This window comes from Ctenopharyngodon idella, chromosome 4 (genome assembly GCF_019924925.1).
Source record: "Ctenopharyngodon idella isolate HZGC_01 chromosome 4, HZGC01, whole genome shotgun sequence".
Taxonomy (NCBI): domain Eukaryota; kingdom Metazoa; phylum Chordata; class Actinopteri; order Cypriniformes; family Xenocyprididae; genus Ctenopharyngodon; species Ctenopharyngodon idella.
The window spans coordinates 494,913-514,698 of NC_067223.1; the positions used below are offsets into that span (position 1 = coordinate 494,913).

Consider the following 19,786-nt stretch of genomic DNA (forward strand, 5'->3'; position numbering starts at 1 on the left):
GTTTCCTTCTGAAACATCAGTGAATGTTTGAACCTTTTTTAATAGTTGTGTTTGAGTCCCTCAGTTGTCCTCCATATGAAAAGATGGATCTCAAAATCATTCAGTCACTGTTGTAAAGGGTTCAAATATGCAAAAGATGGTGGAAAACTGAAGAAAAACAGAGCTCAGTTTAACTGCTCAGAATAAACAAGGGACTCATGAACAACCATCACACAACAAAAAAACAGTCGTAGATCATCCAGGTATAACACACAGTATTAAGAATCAATGGTTCACAAACTTTTGAACTGGGTATTTTAATAAATTCAGCTATTTTTTTGTCTTATGGATTATATGTAAACATCTTTTATGTAAAATATCTTACTCAGGACAGTACCAAATAAAAAATAACATGCATTTTTTATGATCTCTCTTATTTTGTTAAAATTTTGCACATTTTCACAGATTCTGCAAGTGGTTCACATACTTTTTCTTGCAACTGTATGGCCACATCATGAACTGACTTTTCTTAAAAGGGACATTGCGGTTGAACTCTGCTAAACTTGCATCACCAGCGGTCACTGTCAATTATGTTACTTAAAAATTGCTAATTCTAAATGATACATTTGGTTGCTGCAAACCACTGTCTCTCCGAACACCCCTTAAGAACAATCACTGCAATCACTTCACTTCAGCTCCTGTTACTACTGCCTACTGTCTCAGTAATTAACATTTGCCCATTTGAAACCCATGAACAGTGACCTTTCATATTCAAGTGGAGAGAGCATGACATTATCACTATCACAGCTGCAGGACCAGAAAATGTGTGTGTTTCTGTCAAAGGTGTAATCACCATGATGTCCATAGGATCTTCGGCTTTTGGCTTGGTTTTAAAATGACTTGGCTGAGACCAGAAACTTTTAGCCTGGATGAAGGATCTCCTTTCTGATGAACATCCCATAACAAAGTGTCTATCATATTTATATGTTCTAAAGTGGCTATAAGGTCTGGGAGACTATGACTGACTTGTGATTGGTGAGTAAACAAGGTTGTATAATGGCTGGTTAGGGGGTGGGTGGGGGTGACTTCCCATGGTTAGTAATTGGCTCCACCTATGGACGAATTAGATTTGCTTGGATGAAACATGCTGTTCAAATACATGCGCTATTCAGTAGTCATTTCCATCCTGCTGTGCCGTTGAATTGCTGGTAATGTTGCCTTCCATTGCACTTGGCTATTATAGGTTGACTCATATGAATTTCGGTTCATAAACACCTGTGGCCCCTTCGGGTTTTTATTGCTGGTGTGCCATGCATGTACTGTTTAGCATTAAGAAAACATTTGTTCCTCTTTCATTTGCATTAATCTCCACCAGGTTACCTCCTGGACTGTAACAAATTAAAATGTATGTGCCACAATAAGACTGTTGTTCTGAATAGAGCTTGAAAACAAGGGGCTCCTTCACCTTCAGCTCTGCAGAGGAAAGTGGGATGTAAAGAACTCTTCAGCCAGTAGTTAGCGACCTTTGAATCAGAGGTAATTAAGGACAGAACCAATCTACTTTCCAAGATCCTCTTGTCCCTTGACATCTGCATTTCACAAGCTTTTTTTATTCTGTGTGAGATGTGCTGCCACATCTTCGATAACTTTGATTTGTTTTTCTTGTTGCTTTCATAAGGATAAACATGCTTTGACACTGAGGTTGCCAAGATGCTGTACTGTAGGTTGCTAGTAGGTGTTCCTACTTACCTGCTGTATTCATCTGTATCAGACAACGGATTATGTGAGCTTTACTGTCTGCAATCCTATTTGTAGTTGCTATGGTTGACAACTGAGACTAATGGAACCAAATGATTTTCAGGATATTTGGTTCCGTTAACTGCCCTTGGTTGGCATTCTTTGACCATTGCACATGAAACACTGTACCAAAATACACAGGAGTGTCCAACCCTGCTTCTGGAGGGCCACCTTCCAACAGTGTTTAGCTCTGGCTCTAATTAAATACATCTGAACCTTCTGAACTAATCAAGGTCTTCAGGATCACCAGAAACTTCCAGGTGTGTGCAGGAAAGTGGACCTCTAGGAGCAGAATTGGACACCTTGCTATACCAGAATACTGGGACTGCGTCTCTACTGAATACACAGTGCTACTGCAAAATGCTTAACAAAAAAGCCTTATAGGCCAGTTCTTTTTTAAAGAATTGGTTAAAAAGACTCAACTCATTAGTAATCGGTTTGAATCAGTCTAATGACTGATTCACTAAATGAATCAGAGCAGTTTTAGACTTATTGGCCTATTGGTCACCGCAACTTTGTCGCATTTGTAGCAGTTTCTGATACTCATTTCATCTCAATTCACCAACTTCTATTTAAAACGAATGACTTCCAGGTGCATTGATGCTGCAAATCGCTGTAAATGTGAAAGCTTCTTAAGTTTGCCAACATCCACGTGGTTTTCTCTTGTGCACTTGAGTACTTTCCATAATTTAATGAAACCAGTGAACTGAGACTATATTTGTGTTTCTTTGAGCTACTTGCATGTGAGAGTGCTTGCAAGACTATTTTCCCACCTCCTCCGCAGTCCTTTTCCTCCTCTTCAATGCTGCTTTTGATAGTATCATACTCCTCGTCAATGTTCTGGTTGCCACGGATTTGGCTGAGCACGCGCCGGGCCTTTTGGGTAAGACCTTTCTGGATGAGCCAGCGAGGACTCTCTGGTAGGAAGAGGAACCCTAGGAACTGCAGCAATGCAGGAACCACTGACAGACCCAGCATATACCTACACAGAAGAAAAAGAAACAATGCATCAACTGAGGATGTAAGAAATTAGAAGAAAAAAAAATCACTGTTTCTGTCTCAGTCACGTATCCTCAGCTGCTGAAAGATTACATGGTGCCTACGCTTTGTTGATAGTTTATTTTTGAAACTGCATCTGATGTGAACAGAACATGATATTAATGGTATGGATGGATGGTATGAACTAAAAAAGGATTCATTTGGCAAATTGGGCAACACTTTATTTCAGCAGTCCACTTTAGACATTCTGTTAATTATAGGTAAAATACATGTCAACTAACTCATTAGACAATTAGTAGACTGTCTGCTTAATATCTGCAAACACTTTATTTTGATTATCCCCCAACAGACATTCTACTGACTTTAAGTGTCTAATTCAAAAAGTAAACCTTAAATATATTCTAGATTTATTAGACATAAAGTAAAATATTTTTTGTTTTCATTTTGATGATTACAACTTGCTGCTCATCAAAATAAAAAAAATCAGTATCTCAAATTATTAGAATATTTAATTTCAAGTTCTATTAAATTACCATTCTCAGGGTATAAATACTAGGTTTAGGTCAGTAATCCCAACAGCAGTCATGGGGAAGTCTGCTGACTTGACAGTTGTCCAGAAGACGATCATCAAGACCCTCTACAATGAGGGTAAGCCACAGAGGGTCATTGCTGAAAGAGCTGGCTGTTCGCAGAGTGCTGTGCCAAAGCATATTCATGGAAAGTTGACTGGAAGGAAAAAGTGTGGTAGGAAAAGGTGTACAAGTGAAAGGAATGACCGCAGGCTTGAGAAGGTTGTCAGGCGAAGACGATTTAAGAACTTAGGAGAGTTTCAAAAGGAGTGGACTGAAGCTGGAGTCAGTGCATCAAGAGCCACCGCACACAGACGTCTTCAGGAAATGGGCTACAACTGTCACATTCCACGTACCAAGCCACTTCTGAACCAAAGACAACGTCAGAAGTGTCTTACCTGGGCTAAGGAGAAAAAGAACTGGACTGTGGCTCAGTGGTCCAAAGTGCTCTTTTCAGATAAAAGTAAATTTTGCATTTCATTTGGAAATCAAGGTCCCAGAGTCTGGAGGAAGAGTGGAGAAGCACAGAAACCATGTTGCTTGAAGTCCAGTGTGAAGTTTCCACAGTCAGTGATGATTTGGGCTGCCATGTCATCTGCTGGTGTTGGTCCACTGTGTTTTCTGAAGTCCACAGTCAATACAGCCATCTACCAGGAAATTTTGGAGCACTTCATGCTTCCTTCTGCTGACAAGCTTTATGGAGATGCTGATTTCATTTTCCAGCAGGATTTGGCACCTGCCCACACTGCCAAAGGTACCAAAAGCTGGTTCAGTGACCATGGTGTTACTGTGCTTGATTGGCCAGCAAACTCACCTGACCTGAACCCCATAGAGAATCTATGGGGTATTGTCAAGAGGAAGATGAGAGACACCAGACCCAACAATGCAGAGGACCTGAAGGCCACTATCAAAGCAACCTGGGCTTCCATTACACCTCAGCAGTGCCACAGGCTGATTGCCTCCATGCCATGCCGCATTGATGCAGTAATTCATGCAAAAGGAGGCCCAACCAAGTATTGAGTGCATAGAAATGAACATACTTTTCAGAAGTCTGACATTTCTGTCTAAAATATCCTTTTTTTTATTGATCTTATGATCTTATTCTAATTTATTGAGATAGTGAATTGGTGGGTTTTTGTTAAATGTGAGCCAAAATCATCACAATTAAAAGAACCAAAGACTTAAAGTACAATTTGAGTTGAATTACTGAAATAAATGAACTTTTCCACGACATTCTAATTTATTGAGATGCACCTGTATTTGCGAAGTTACTTTTTTTGTAGTATGTCTAAAGTGGACTTGACTTGAAATTGTGTAACCAGGAAATGTGTTTTCTTGTTTTAAGAATAAATCCATACTTGTACATTATTATAAGACCAGATAAATCAAACTAAATTTAGTAAGATTTAGGCAAAAAATAAATAAATAAATAAATAAATAATTAAATAAATTAAAAAAAACAAACAAAATAAAATAAAAATAATAATAAATCAAATGGGGTAAGAACATTCTCAACATATACATAGTTTACATATTGTCATTTGTTAAAAATAGTTTATGCATTAATACGAACTAATAATGAGCAATATATTTTAACAGTGTTTATTAACCTTTGACAATGTTAGGTAATAAAAAATGTTCATGTATATGTTAGTTCACAGTGCATTAATGTAAATAGATACAAATTTTGAATGTAATAGTAAATGTTGAAATTAACATGAACTAGGATTAATAAATGCAGTCCAATATTCAAGTTCATTTTTACAGTACAGTACAAGTTCATTTTTAGTTCAAATTAACCAATGTACTGTAGTTAACTAATGTTAACAAAAGAAACCTTATTGTAAAGTGCTACCCATATTTTAGGTTTGTGCTTAGTATTTCTGAGTAAATTAATCAAATTTTAGATCTTTACTAGAAATATCTGCCAGTTAAGCCAACTTGGTCTTATGTCATAATAACCTGTACGAGATAACTTTTCATAAGAGTTTTGTAGTTCAGTCATACTAAACCTAACCATATACAGTAGTCTAAACATCAAACTTAATGGCTATAATTAAATAAATAAAGCAAAAACAGTCTTAACTTTTTGTATGAACCTAGCCATTCTTAGCATCTTTATTTACTACAAATTATCATGAGAATGTGTTGGTTAGGCAGTAATCCCTTAATTTACATAGAGAGATTTGTGGTTTTGATGCTGGAGAAGATAAAAGTAAATTAATGCAGACATTTCCATCAAGTACACATTTTCTTTCCCAGAGCAACAGCTGCACATTGTGAGGAGGATATTTTACAGCTGGTGTAACATTTATTTTGTATTGTTTTGAGGGTTTATTGTGACAGGCTACAGAGAGTGAGAATGATATGATTTACAGGATCTGCCCTACAGGATGATTCTTTCCAGTAGAGTTGACGTTCACATCACACAGAGGTAGACAAATCCACACAGTGAATTCATTCTCTCCTCACACTAAATTCAAGCTCACATCTCAGTCATTACTTTTGCCATGGTGCTGTAGATTGTGAACATCATAGAAATCATTAAATTCTACAAATTCTCAAAAATAAAAAATAAGATAACTGTATTTTTCCGCATTTAACACCACAGCAAAGAAACAAGACAAATTCTAGATTCAATGTAAATTCTGCCATTAAAACCCAAATACTTGGATGCTCCTACCTCCAACCTCCATGCTGCATGTAACTGAAGGCCCCATCGATGAGGCTGGCTATGAACTGGCCCGCTGTGATGAACAGCGTGTTGATGGTGACCAGGCGTCCTCTCAGGTGGGGTGGCGAGGTTTCAGCGATATACACAGGAATGGTCATGGACCCAATACCTGAACAGATGTATATATAGCAGTCAAATATTGGTTATTTTCCATTTGGTTTGGCATCTTTCCATAAGCTGCTCACATTCCACAGATGTGAAACTAATTATAAGACATAACAGTGCAGTATGTTGCTCCAGCTGTTTTTTTGGGATGATCGTGGACATAAGCAGTAACAGTTTTAAAACATTCGATAATCGATAATTAAATTCGATAATTAAATTTTAGTGCCTGTATTTACATGACAAAGAGTTATATAAAGAGTATATACAAAGAAAATGATTTCAACATTAGAGTAAACTGTATGGAATGGATGGAAGTAAAAAAAAAAAACATGGTTAAGCACAACATCCATTTCCCACACAATTTTGTCTTTTATTTCAAAGGTTATCCTGTGGTTAGATAGCATAGTTCCCAAAGCAAAAACACACAAGCACCTTAGGAATAAGTCACCCAAAAATGAAAATTCAATCCTTTACTCCAAACTCATACGACTTTCCTTCTTCTGTGGAACACAAAATGTGAGATGTTAAAGAATGTATCGTCTGCCCTTCTGCATAATGAAAGTGAATGGGGATTGGGGCTGTTGAGCTCCAAAATGAAACAAAAGCGCCAAAAACATTTATTAAAAGAATTGTATAGTATCCCATATTGTTTGTACACTGTATTCCACAAGTTCCAAAGTTATTTTTTTGTATTTTTTGAGGTTGACAGCCCAAGCTCCATTCACTTTTATTGTAGCCAGTATATTCCTAACTAATTCATTTCAGTCATTTTGTGTTCCACCCAATAATAATAATAATTATAATACGGATTTGGAACGGCATAGGGGTGTAACATGTATAGTCTGTTTTGGATTCCTTTTCACTGTGTTCTGTTCCTGTTTTGCCTGCCTGACTTCCCAGTTCGTTTCCCTGGCTGTTATTTATTTTCCACATACCTTTCTATTCACCTTGATTACATTCCCCATGTATTTAAGCCCTGAGTTTCATTCTGTTCCTTTGTCCGGTAGTGTCAAATTTTGGTTATGAGTTATATTTTTCATGTGATTCTCCTGCGTGTTCCCTGGACTATCATTAAAGACTGTTTTTGTTTCTCTACTCCTCCTTTGTGTGCTTTATTACAGCCACACGTGACAGAATACCAGAACTAGAACAGATTTTTTGTGGTGTTTTTTCCTCTACCCCCTCACATATGGACCTACCCGCCGTCCAACGGCTCTGCCTTGAGCAGAAGGACCACTCCCTGGAGGACCAGATCTGGCATGCCTAACCCACTATCCAGACCGCTCGCTCTGTGTTTTTTACATCTCCAGCCCCAAGGCAGGCTTCCTAGGGAATGGTCCTAGAGAGGATTTCGCCACATTTGTGCAGTGGGTGCTGGTGACCTGTCGGCTACACCTTGGCTCCTCCCTCCCTTGGCTCCACCTGGGACCATCGTCCTTACAGCTCCACCAGGCTCCCTTATCGCTCTGGCTTTGCAATGGTCAAACCAGAGCCATTGATGTTGTGTGGGTTCATGGGCTCTTCAGCTTCACCTGGGTCTCCACCTCCATTGGATTCATCTTCAGTCTTCCCCCTAGTGTTGTCAGCCAAGTATCCACCATGGCTTCTCCCTCCCTCGACTCCACAGTGGACCATCGTCCTGGCAGTGCTTTGGGTCCCTGCTTGGCTCCTCCTGCTCCTGGTTCCTCCCTCCCACTCCTCCATGGACTGTTCTGCCTGCCCCTGATTGATTATGTCCCTCTCCAGCTCCACATCCTCCACCTGAGCCCCCTCCCTTCCTCCTCTGTTTGACTGTTACGGCATGAGGACGCACCTTCCCAGGGAGGTGTAATGTGTATAGTCTGTTTTGTTTTAATTTTCACTGTGTTCTGTTCCTGTTTTGCCTGCTTGAGTTCCTAGTTCATTTCCTAGTTCTGGCTGTTAATTCATTTCCACACACCTGTTTCTATTCACCTTGATTATGTTCCCCATGTATTTAAGCCCTGAATTTCATTCTGTTCCTTTGTCCGGTATCGTCAATGTTTGCTTCAGAGATATATTTTGTGTGATTCTCCTGCTTATTTCCTTTTTGGACTTATTAAAGACTGTTTTTGTTCCTTTACTCCTTTTGTGTGTGATTTATTACAGCCACACCTGACAAGGGGTCATTAAATGATTTTTTTTTTTTTTTGAGGTGAACATTTTCATTAAAGTATAGTCGTGTCAAAAATAGCAGTAGATAGTAGTAGTAGTAATAGTAGTAGAAAGAAATAAAAAAAGCTTATTTTATTTAACATGCAAATATGAATATGTGCATGCCAGTAATGCTATTTGAATCTAAATCTAGTACTGCAGACATGCACCAAATAATAAATCTCCAAACACTAAAAGCCTTATTACGCTGACATTGTCTCTCAGATCTACAAAGGACCTCATCTTGGCGGGCTTTGTCAGAGGGTTACACGTAAGAGTATGTGACATGCATAGTGAATTTGCTTTGTGTGCCCGTGTTCCCTGCCAATCACATGGGGCTCAAGAGAACTATGATAATATAGTCCGGCCACATCCTTCTCATTCCCACCAATTACATCACAGATGTGTCACATTATGCAAATTTTCAACAAGCAAGTGATTTCTGGAATCGCAGGGACACCGTAAAATGTGAATTTGCTTTCAACAGATTGGGATGGGGAGGAAATTGAAGTGTGATGTGGTGTGGTGTGGCGGGACCAATGTTCACATGATATTTACACAGGAGAACAAACAAAAAGTACATGCCCACATTTATCTGACAAGGTCTACGACATAACCGCTCGCTATAAAGTCTATTAATAGCCCCAGTTCACTGTCGCTCTCGTTGCCCGGCAGACAACGTACCTGTTGCCATGGGAACACCTCACTGCTTGCCTCACAAGGAGGTTAATCAATACTGTGAGACGACAGCTGTTATTGGCATTTCATTTACGTTTTGAAAGACACTGACTTCACATGAGTGAAGGATGTATTCTCCTCTCACGTAGAAGTGTTTGGTGCAGGTATCCAACAATGCTATTCACAGACAATCCTTCATTTTTATACATGTGGGAAGACCGATATTATATCACATGGAAGGATCATTCAAAATGAATAAGATGCCGGTGTGGAGCATGATACTGTATCTGTCTGTATGTGGTGAAAACATTTAATACGTACCACTGAGGGACAAAACATCAAATCATTTGCTTATCCAATGAAACCATGACTTGCCCACTTGTCTCAAAGGGTCTGTTCCAAAGCCTAGTCTGAAAAAGCAGCTACCTCCTATGAATGCATCATAATCAACATAGTCTCACTGGGAAAAAATGTGCCTATACATACATTTCACTGCCATTTCCAGCTTAAATGAACACTAGTGGCAGTAAAACAACAGCAACTTTTATTCCTATTCACACAAATTATGATTACAGGTGCAGATTATTGATTATTAAAGACAATTTTCATGTTGTTTCTTGCACATAACTATATTGTGACTTCAAAACACTTTCACCATAGTGCATGATTTGTAAACTACTACATTTTGACTTTTGACTTGCATCACATATGATGTAGTAAACTTGTTGAAAAGACTATGTAAATGCTCTCCACATTCGAGACGGATATAAATCCAATCACTCAAACCACTTCAGGAAGTGGTCTGGGACACATTCCAGTCAAAACTGAACAAGTCTAAATGCATCTGGTTGTTGAAACCACAGTAAATTTTACTCCTCCCAAAAATGCTAAAAAATAAATGTGTGAGAGCATGTATAGGCTATATGACATGTTATAGGCTATATGACATGTTATAGCCAGATATGACGGCACTACTGCAGTAGCACACGTCGCCGCAGATCAGAGTAGGCCTTCAGCAAGTCAACACGCAAACTGCCGCTAATGAAACTGAAAGTAAGTCACATACACTTAACCCACATTTATGGGCCTGTTTACACCTGGTCACTTCATGCGTTTTTACTGATCAGATAGATCTGATTTATCAAAACGATTCCATTTACACTTGGCCACATAAATGTGTCTCTGCAAAACGGATATAAATCCGATCTTCAATTCCTGCACTATATGCAGATTTAATGGAGTTCACATCACCAAAAGCAACAAATATGAGCTACATTTTATTGATCATCAGTAGGGCTGTGTATTGCCAAGAATCTGGCGATACAATATGTATCACGATACATGGTTACGATACGATATATTGTGATATATTGCAATATTTTTTTTTTTTTTTTTAGAAAGATCTAATTTTAGAAAAAACAGTCATAAAGAACACACAACCATATGCATAAAACCTGACAAGCAACTTTATTTTATTTAATCAATACAATATAATTTGCATTTATATCACTAATCACTATTTTGTGCAATCTAAGTAAAGGGAAAATAGTAAAGTGACTGCAGGATTCTTTATGTGTATGTGTTTTAAAGGTTCACAGTATAGCAGTTTTTAATTTCTAAACTATTTAACAACAGAAAGTGCATAGTCCATTCCATGACTGAATGACTGTTTTACATTTAATACTGTAAAGCTGCTTGCTTTAAAGCAGTCTATTGTATAAAGTGTTATTTAAAGTACTGAACTGGAGAGCTGGTGCAACCATATTCCACATCGCTATGATCAGATGCTTTCTTTCTGCTGCCACCACTGTCAATTTTGTTGTGTGTTTATTTTGTTACTGAGAGGAAAACGTGCAGTACATATCACATATTCTATCGAAACACTTCTCAGCAGCACGGATGACGTCGGGATGTTAAGCGAGCTCTCAGATTCAATGCGTTTCCCGAGTATTTTGAATTTTAACATGGCCTTAATTTACTTAATTTTAACAAAATGAGTCCACACTTCAGCTCTGTATACCGCGGGAGCAGAATAATTCGTCGTCTTGTGAGCTGGGTTTGCTAATGCTAACACTAGCGATGCACGCACCTTCACCTTGCGCTTCTCCGGCTCAGCGTCAGTTTACGCTCTGAGATAACACTACCATCTAGAGGTTAGGTTTTATACAGTCTGTGGTTTAACACAATGCCACAAATATTGGATGTAAATAAATAAATATATAAATATCGATACAGTGTTTTTGAGAATCGATACAGTATCGCCATCATAATATCGCGATATTCATGTGTATCAATATTTTCTTACACCCCTAATCATCAGCTAATTTCAAAATCAAAGACCACAATAGGAGAGAGCGAGGCAACAGCACTGGTAAGAGCATTTAGTCTCATTACTTTTATTGAAGATGATTGTTTCATTTGCGGCATTTTGCGCGGGGCCTAAGTCAGAAATCCCAAATCCCAGAATGTTTCACAACAAGCTATTTTTTTTAATAAGATGGCCTTATGGTCAGCTTTGCATCTCTGTAATAAATTGTGATCTTGCAGAGAATTATTACTGTGCTGCTGATAACAAAGTTTACATCCTGAAGTAGAACATCATTAAGTTATGAGGTTTTGTGTTGATTAGGAAGATGCTTCAGAAGGTAGCTATGCATGTACTTTGCTTTGGAACAGCAATGTGTACAGAAAACACAATAAACAACTGAATCGCAATTTACAAGGCTGTTGATGTTGCATGAGAGTTACAGTGTGAGTGTTATATTTCAACGTTAATGGCCATCAGTAAATCTGTTTAAATGCGCTAGGGAATACTTAGTATCAATTCACTGATATCATTATACAAAATAAGATTTCCTGAGCACAATACATTACAATATCAATATTGAAGCTCTGCCCTATGATGTAACAGTCTATGTTGTTTTGGTGTCTTAGTCATGTCTACTAAAGAAACTGTAGATTCTTTTTCTTAGGTTTAGCTGCTAAACAAGAGAGTGGGCTCATTAGTGTGAGACTCCACACTGAAGCTGTAGCTGTCCCTTATTATTAGCAACAGTGTCTTAAAGCAAAAACACATCTACTTCATTCAACGGCCTACCCCAGACACTCAACGTGAGAGGCCATCGCTCTAATGGCCTTTCGCTCCACAAGGGTGGTGGAGTCATGGAGACAGCAGACGATTGCCAAAACAGCTTAGCTTCTTCTCTGATCACACCATTGCCTTAGACATCACCAAGCCAAATGAACTGCTACTTTACACCATCTGTGATTAGCACAAAGATCTGCACACAGTTTGAAGGATTGTTAAGATGAGGAATTGCCCAAATCCTTTGAGACTGACTTTCTGAACACTGCATTAATGACTTGACTCACATACTGTATAGACTGAATATAGAGTAAACACATAAATAGAGTGTGCAGTAAAGGAAGCTTTTGCTGTCATAGCTATGCCAAATAAACATAATGAGCTGAGGAAAAGGTCATTAATTTGATGGTTTAACTGACCTTGGTTTTGCTCCATACTGGTTTTGTGTTTTTGCAAAGGTCAGTGTGGAAGTAATTGGGCTCAATTGCTTAAACCATAAGTCAGTGGTCAATTATCAGATCAATGACCTTTCGAGAAAGTTATTTATGAAAAGTATTTGAAAATAGACTTGAAACTGAAAAAATACATCACATTATAATACTTCCTGAAGACAAAAATTACTACACAAAAATTCACAAAACGCACTGCTAGGGTGTTCTTGGTGGTTACTGAGGTGTTCTGGGTGGGTGCTATGTTTTTCTGGATGGTTGCTTACTGGCAAAAGAGCTCCCTTTTTACCAAAAATGTGTATTGTGTGTGTATTACTTAAAAAGTAATAGTAGCCTACCTTTAAAATTATGAATATGGATTATGGTCCAGGGATTAATGCTCAAATTGTAATTCTCTGCATTTGAGCAATCAAGACGGCATTAGAATGAGAAAACACCAATCTTCCCTAATGACAGTGTGTAATCCTAGACAATAAGCATCAGGCCAAATTGCTCTTTCCAAATGCTCGTGGGATATTCAGCTCATTCTTGGAAGCTCCTTGTGGTACGCACATCATTAATGAGAAATACCACTTGAGCAAGTGGAGCTCTGTCAGTCTCACCACCCAGTCAAATCATGTGAATCCTTATGACTCTGTACTAATTGCCTGAGTTAAAAATAGTTCTGAATTTTCAATGAAGCACTGCATGAAATTTTATCAAAGCCTGTGATCTTACACACATTATGACTCACTTGGTATCCTTTAAGCAAAGCAATTAAAAAGACAGTCTACAATACTTTAGAAAAATCAGCCACATTGAGCACAGTTTAAATAACCTAACTGTGTGGATGTACTCAAACATAATTCAAAGGCAAAAAAAGTTTGACAGACGTTAGTCCAAAAAATATATAGTCAAAACACACACACACACACACGCACACACACACAAATATATAGATATGTTAATGACAGATTTTTTTGAGGTTTGAGTTTGTATTTGGTTTCTGCATAACCGCATGTGACCATTAAAAAATAATTCACTGTATTCATTTATTTTTGCTATTTTTCAAGTTGCCTTTTATGTATAGATTTTGTTTTACCCATGCCCCAAACTTTTAATCTTAAGCTACGAAAATCCATAATGAAAATAGTAATTATTAATTATTCTGATAACCTAAACAAGATTACATAAATAATATTATGGCAGATGTCAAGAAATATTGGAGATGACGCACTCAATGTAGGAACAATGTGAGAACATAATTGTTTATGTCGTGAAGGAGATGGGGCCACAAGTATCTCTTCTGGTTCAGTGCCAACACCTCTGTGACTCCTAAGTGGCAATCCAGGAGAAAGCAATAAATTGGCTCTGGCACGTATGTGCAATTTGGGTAGAGTAGGGTTGGTCTGAAGAAGGGTGTCCAGTGAGCTTGGCAAGAATTCAGTCTCTTGGTGGAACAGAGGTACTCAAGGTTGTGGTGGTCTGTGATGACTTGAAAGAGCTTAGGATGAGTTACCTGTGCACTGACCCCGGTGACAGATACATCAACCTCAATGATAAAGTTGAGCTCTGGATCAGGGTGATAGAGGATGGGGGCCCTGTTGAAAGCTGAAATTATGAATGAATAGCCTATAAAAGTTGTTAAAGCTGAGGAAACATTGTAACTCCTTGGTGGAAGGTTGAGGCCAGAAAAAGGCAACCAAACCTTGTTCACCCCAACTGCTCACATCTCTAGTGGACCAAAGACTCAGATTGTGATGAATTAGCCATTGGCAGTCCCAGGACAACATCTGCTGTGGATTTAACAATAATGAGAGTGTTTATCTGTGGAAGTCCCCGGGTTGGAGGGTGAGTGATCCTGTTTGATGAGTAATGAATCCAGAACCAATGGGTGTTCTGATGAAGGAGCAGAGAGGGAGCTGAATTTTTTAGTTAAATTTGAAGTGTAGAGAGGAGTGATTGGGCTATTAAATTTCCTGCTGCGCTGGAGTCTGTGAGGGCAGGAGTATGGATAGAATTGTTGTATTGTTACTCTCGTATTGTTACTCTTAATATGAAGGATGAGGTATGGATGGTAGGACAATTAATGGTTTTCATTAAGTATAAACATAACTGCTGATCCTGTCTACTCCTTTGCTCTTCTGGAGTCAGCCAGGTGGAACTAATCCGCATTGTCTCCTCCAGGGAAAGCATCTGATGCTCAGACTGCTGCAACGTGGACTATTCACTCTGATAAGTGGAATACAGCTTGTAAGGGCATGCTCTCAGTAGGTTACCCACACAAATTGAATAAACCACTGCAGTCCCATAGCATAATCCTTACCTGGGAGCTGCCTCTGTAAAGCAAGAATTAGCTCCTGATGATACGTGGTGAGGACGGCTGGCTCATTCCAACTGCTAGACACTACAAGGGTGAAGAAGCAGTGCATATTCCACCACAGACAAGGTTTAGTGTCTTAGAAGCGATAACTACTCACCGGCAGGTGAATCTCACATTGGTTGCTCGAACATCTCCCGGAATTGTTTGATGAAAGCACTAGCGGACTGGAGAACTGGACCACCTTGATCCAAGATAATCAACGCCCCCTGCTTTGCCAGGTAGAACAGAGATTATATATGCCACCTTAGCCTTCTCAGTCAGGAATTGGTTGGGCTGCATCTCAAAGCTTAAGGAGCATTGCAGAAGGAATCAGTTGCAATAGTTAGGAGAGCTAGAATAACAGGTTGGAGTGGCCATGGGTGAGGAAGAGGAAGAGGCTAAACATACTGGCGGTCACAAGTTCTTCTGTGCGAGATGACGTGTTAGTGCCTGCAGAAATGAATTTTTTAGTTAATGCGGGTAAGGACCAAATTAGAGCATCTTGGGTTGTCTAAATACCCTAGAGAACTGTCTCATGGCACTTAAGTGTTTTCTTACTAAGCTGGAAGTACTCGCTGAATCCCACTGGGTCCATGTCTAGTCTTCTGTCATGAAGACGATTACACAGGGAATGCGAAAGAAACCCACTCTTATTCATCTTGTTACAAAGAGGCAAGAGAACAAAGGTATCCAAAAAAGGTCATTTACAACAAGGCCATGACAACACAAATGAAAAAAACAAACAAAAATAAAACTAACACCAATCTACCTTTTTCCTATCGAGCCTACTGCATGGGAGTCATTTCCGGCTTGGGGACGTTCCACTCAAAAATAATGAAACATATCATCTCAAATCATAAGGTTGTGCTACAAATAATCCTTAATTCTTATCCATTAGTTTCACTGAATAAGCTGTAAAAATTTCCTTAATTTACTTAGAGAATAACGTAACGCTTGGTATTTTAATGTGAAGTGGTATAGTGAGAATATCTATGTCAAGAGCTCTTTTCAATTGTTGCATTATTTCCTTTGTATTCTGCTGTAACGGTATAAAAAAATAACAAAACATATACTGCGCATTTGTTGTCTGATCTCCCGATTTACAATGTATCTCATGAATAATTCACTGGAATGCTCTAAGAATCTGTTGTTTACAGTTTAACAGAATTGACTCCCATAATTTGCGCAATGGGGTGTAGGAATTAGTAAAGTGTAGGGATTGGTAAATGGAGAACATGACGTTTTTGGCAGAATATGGAAAGTTGTGTGTGGAGAGATTAATTACAATGAAGCACAAGTTGCATGGTGATGCTCCAGAGTGGTGTCTTCAAAAATCTATGAGAAATATAATAATAAATGCATCTTTACCAAAGTGAAGCATGGAGGAAGGGGTGTAATTGTGCAGGGAGCCTTTTTAGCTGCTGGTGTTGATGAGCTACTTCACTGTGAAAGGTCATTTAGTGCTTTGGAGTACAAGAGAATATTGCAGACTGCCTTGCTTCCCACAATTGAAAAGTTGTTATCTAAAGAGGAATGATCAGATGTTTTTCAACAAGACAATTCTCCTGCGCAAACTGCAAAGACAACCATGAAGTGGCTTGAGAACAAGTCCAGATCCTTGGTCAGAGTCCAGATTTTAACGCTATAATAAATATATATGGAAGACGAACTAAGAGACATTTTTCAACTACTCATGAACTGTTCGAAGCCATTAACATTGAGTGGAACAACACTGACACTTCTACCTGTGAAAAGCTGTCTGCAAGTTGGAGAAGGCTATTCTCCTGGGATGCTTGCATACAGACTGTTGAACACTGTTGGTAGACATATGTTACATAACCTTTATCATTAGTTTATAAACTAATGATAAAGGTATTTCTTTCTATAGTCCACAGGGCTAAAATTGCCTGATTGATTTGAATATATATATATATATATATATATATGTACATACAAATATATAAACTTCAATGCAGAAGCTGTTTTGTTAGGTAACTTTATAAAATGTTTTATTTGGTTTTAATCAAGTCCAAAATGTATTTTAATAAGACTAAATCAACCTAGGTTACATAAATTAAGCATATTTAGGCTATTTAAAAGCTTAGGTAGAAATTGCTCTTTAAAAACTGCAGATGTACCACTTTGTACAATGTAGTAATATTTTACCACAACATTATTTATATCTGCTTGATGTAATAATTACATTTTAAAATTTAAATTACATAAATTTAATAAGATCTCAAGTAACATGAAATAACAATGAACAATAGGCTATATATTTTTACAGCATTTATTAACATTTGTTAATGTTAGTTAATAAAAAAATGTTCACGTTCATTTGATCTTATAAATGGATTAGTAGAGGAGGTTAATAAATGCTGTATGTACTGTTCATTAGTTCATGTTAGTTCATGTTAGCTATTGTTGAAGTTAACCAATGTTTTCAAATAACACCTTATTGTAAAGTGTTAAATCAACTGAAGATTGAAAGACAATACAATAGCAACACATCAAACAACCTCATAGTAACTTTTTTGATGTCAAGAGCACATTGAATGCATCAGCACCGGTCAGGTGTGTCTCACTTACCAAGCCCAAGTCCTACTATGAGTCGTCCAACCAGCAGTGCTTCCTTATTTGGAGCAGATCCCATCACTATGCCCCCGATGGCGAAGGTGAAGCTTGCCGTGAGGATGCACACCCGTCGCCCGAACAGCCCGTTGAGACACCCGCCGAGCAGCGCGGACACCGCCGCCGCGGCAACAGTCCCGGACACCAGCAGCTCCTGCCACAGGGAAGTTATATTCATGTCCCTCTTTAGCAGAAGCATCGCTCCGGACACCACCCCGGTGTCATAGCCGAACAGAAAGCCGCCAATTGCGGAGAACACGGCCAGCACGTAGACGAAACCCGGCGTGACATCCTGCTGGAACTGTTTGCGCGCCGCCCGCTCCAGGTCCGCGGGCGCAGGGGACGCTGCTGAGGGACCGGCGCTGCTGAGGCTCGCGCTGGACGGAGCCTTGATGAGACTCCGCTCTCCATCATCCGACGCTCGCTTCCTCTTCTCGCCCATCAGATTGCTCATACTACGCAGATTATAGTCATCGCTGGATTTGCGGGACATAAGTGAAAATCCGCAAGAATAAAATGCGCACAGTGAGTCAAAGAGGATGAACTGGAGAAGTAGGCTGATATGAGTCCAGCTTGATTTGTTGTTGTGTTGTTGATGGGGTTTTATGAATGGTCTGTCGAGTCTGACTCCTTACAAGTTGTGTCACTGCTCTGTGCTTGAAGTCTGAAGGATCAGACAGTGGTGAGAGTGAAGGCAAAGAGCTCAGCGTCATCGTGACGTGGGCATGGCGTCAAAGAACTACACAAACATACACGTGCAGAGAAATACATCCATTGGCCAAAGAGCTTCCTCTTGTAAACAATAACCTCAAAACAATGTAAAAAATTTGCATACGCTATAAAAAGTTTTTAAAAATAATAATAATAGTAATAATAATAATTATTATTATTATTATTAAGAAATAATAATAATTTAAGATATCCGGGGGTTATTTAGAGCTTTGGTCAAGTGTCTTGCTCCAGCCATTCATGATAGACAGTAAGCCAAATATATTTAGCATTATGTTTTCTTGTCTCTCATTAAAGTATTAATTAACATGTAAACTTGCAAATTATATTTACATTATTATTATTATTATTATTATTATTATTATATTTTATTAACATATTTTATTTATTTATTTTATATTTAACTTCAATAAAATATGTTGTTAAAGTCCCCCTGTGGTGAAAATCAAGTTTTTAATGTTGTTTATATGTTTATCTGGTGTTTTTAACATGCTTTAAGACAAATTCATAAATCAACACCATTGCTGAGTATTTTCTCTTTAAAACTGCAGTAAACCAAAGACTCTGAAAATCTGAACAATTGAAATCGCTGGTTTCTTTGACGTCACAATGTACCTTGTAACCAATCGGGTCAACATGCCAGCGGGCTTTAGCATATCATTAACTGACCACTCAAGGGAGTTTCTAATCCAATGTAAGCTTCGCTTCCTGTCTCCTGACATCTGATCGACTTTTGAAGGCAGCATAGATGTATCCTTCGCTGCCTTTGATATCCCACAATCCTATGCTTTCCATTTTGTGACAGTTGAGCTAGAAAAATAAAGATGGCGTCCGAAAGTTGCGTTTGCTGGTCAGTTTGTGTGTAAATGTACGTTTTTGACCAACATTTTTCACTTTTGATGTAATTTCTATAGAGAAATTTCTACTGTAGTAATTAAATATTTGTTTAGTTTTCACCAAAGCTCGCGCTATTTTGCTGTAGATCATTAAACTGTCATGCTGCCTCAGAATTCTGTCCAAAATCAGTTTCGTGAGGTGCCTTCATGCACAAACACTGCCTTACAAGTCAATGCCTGATTTTTGGATGCACCCTAAAGCTATTTTAAGGCATTAAGAATTTTTTTCACAGGAAAAAAATGTTTAAATATGTAATTTTGGTGATCAAAGATGAGTTTTAAAGGATAAAATTATTGACTACATCAGGGGGACTTTAATTTAGATGATGCCATTTGAAGCGCATTTTCAGGCTAGGCCCTACCTGACAAAACTTTTTTTGGATATGACATTAATTGTCATTCACAACCTGACATTCATTTCATTTCGTAATTACAGTTTAATTATGTTCCAAGTTGAAAATGATCTGACCATTGAATAACCTGTTAATATCTATCACAAATTATAAACCAGTATCCACTGCACAACTTTGTATGTCTGCATTAAACATGATAAAACTGACATTAGCCTGTAATGGTGCATCTTAGCAGTTCCTATGGGAAAACGGTATTGATCAGAGGATAC

At 38.4% G+C, this 19,786-nt stretch overlaps 1 protein-coding gene across 1 annotated transcript in view; it reads right to left on the minus strand.

Annotated features, from left to right (window-relative positions):
* The window catches only part of LOC127511323 (proton myo-inositol cotransporter), a 98,385-nt gene extending 80,074 nt beyond the window's left edge, over window positions 1-18,311 (minus strand). The window contains exons 1-3 of the mRNA XM_051892088.1: window positions 17,498-18,311; window positions 6,028-6,187; window positions 2,550-2,758 (exon numbers count right to left, since the gene is read on the minus strand). Coding sequence (XP_051748048.1) covers window positions 2,550-2,758; window positions 6,028-6,187; window positions 17,498-18,032 — 904 coding nt within the window. The 5' untranslated portion in view covers window positions 18,033-18,311. The remainder of the gene's footprint in view (window positions 1-2,549; window positions 2,759-6,027; window positions 6,188-17,497) is intronic.
* Between the last annotated feature and the right edge of the window lie 1,475 nt (window positions 18,312-19,786).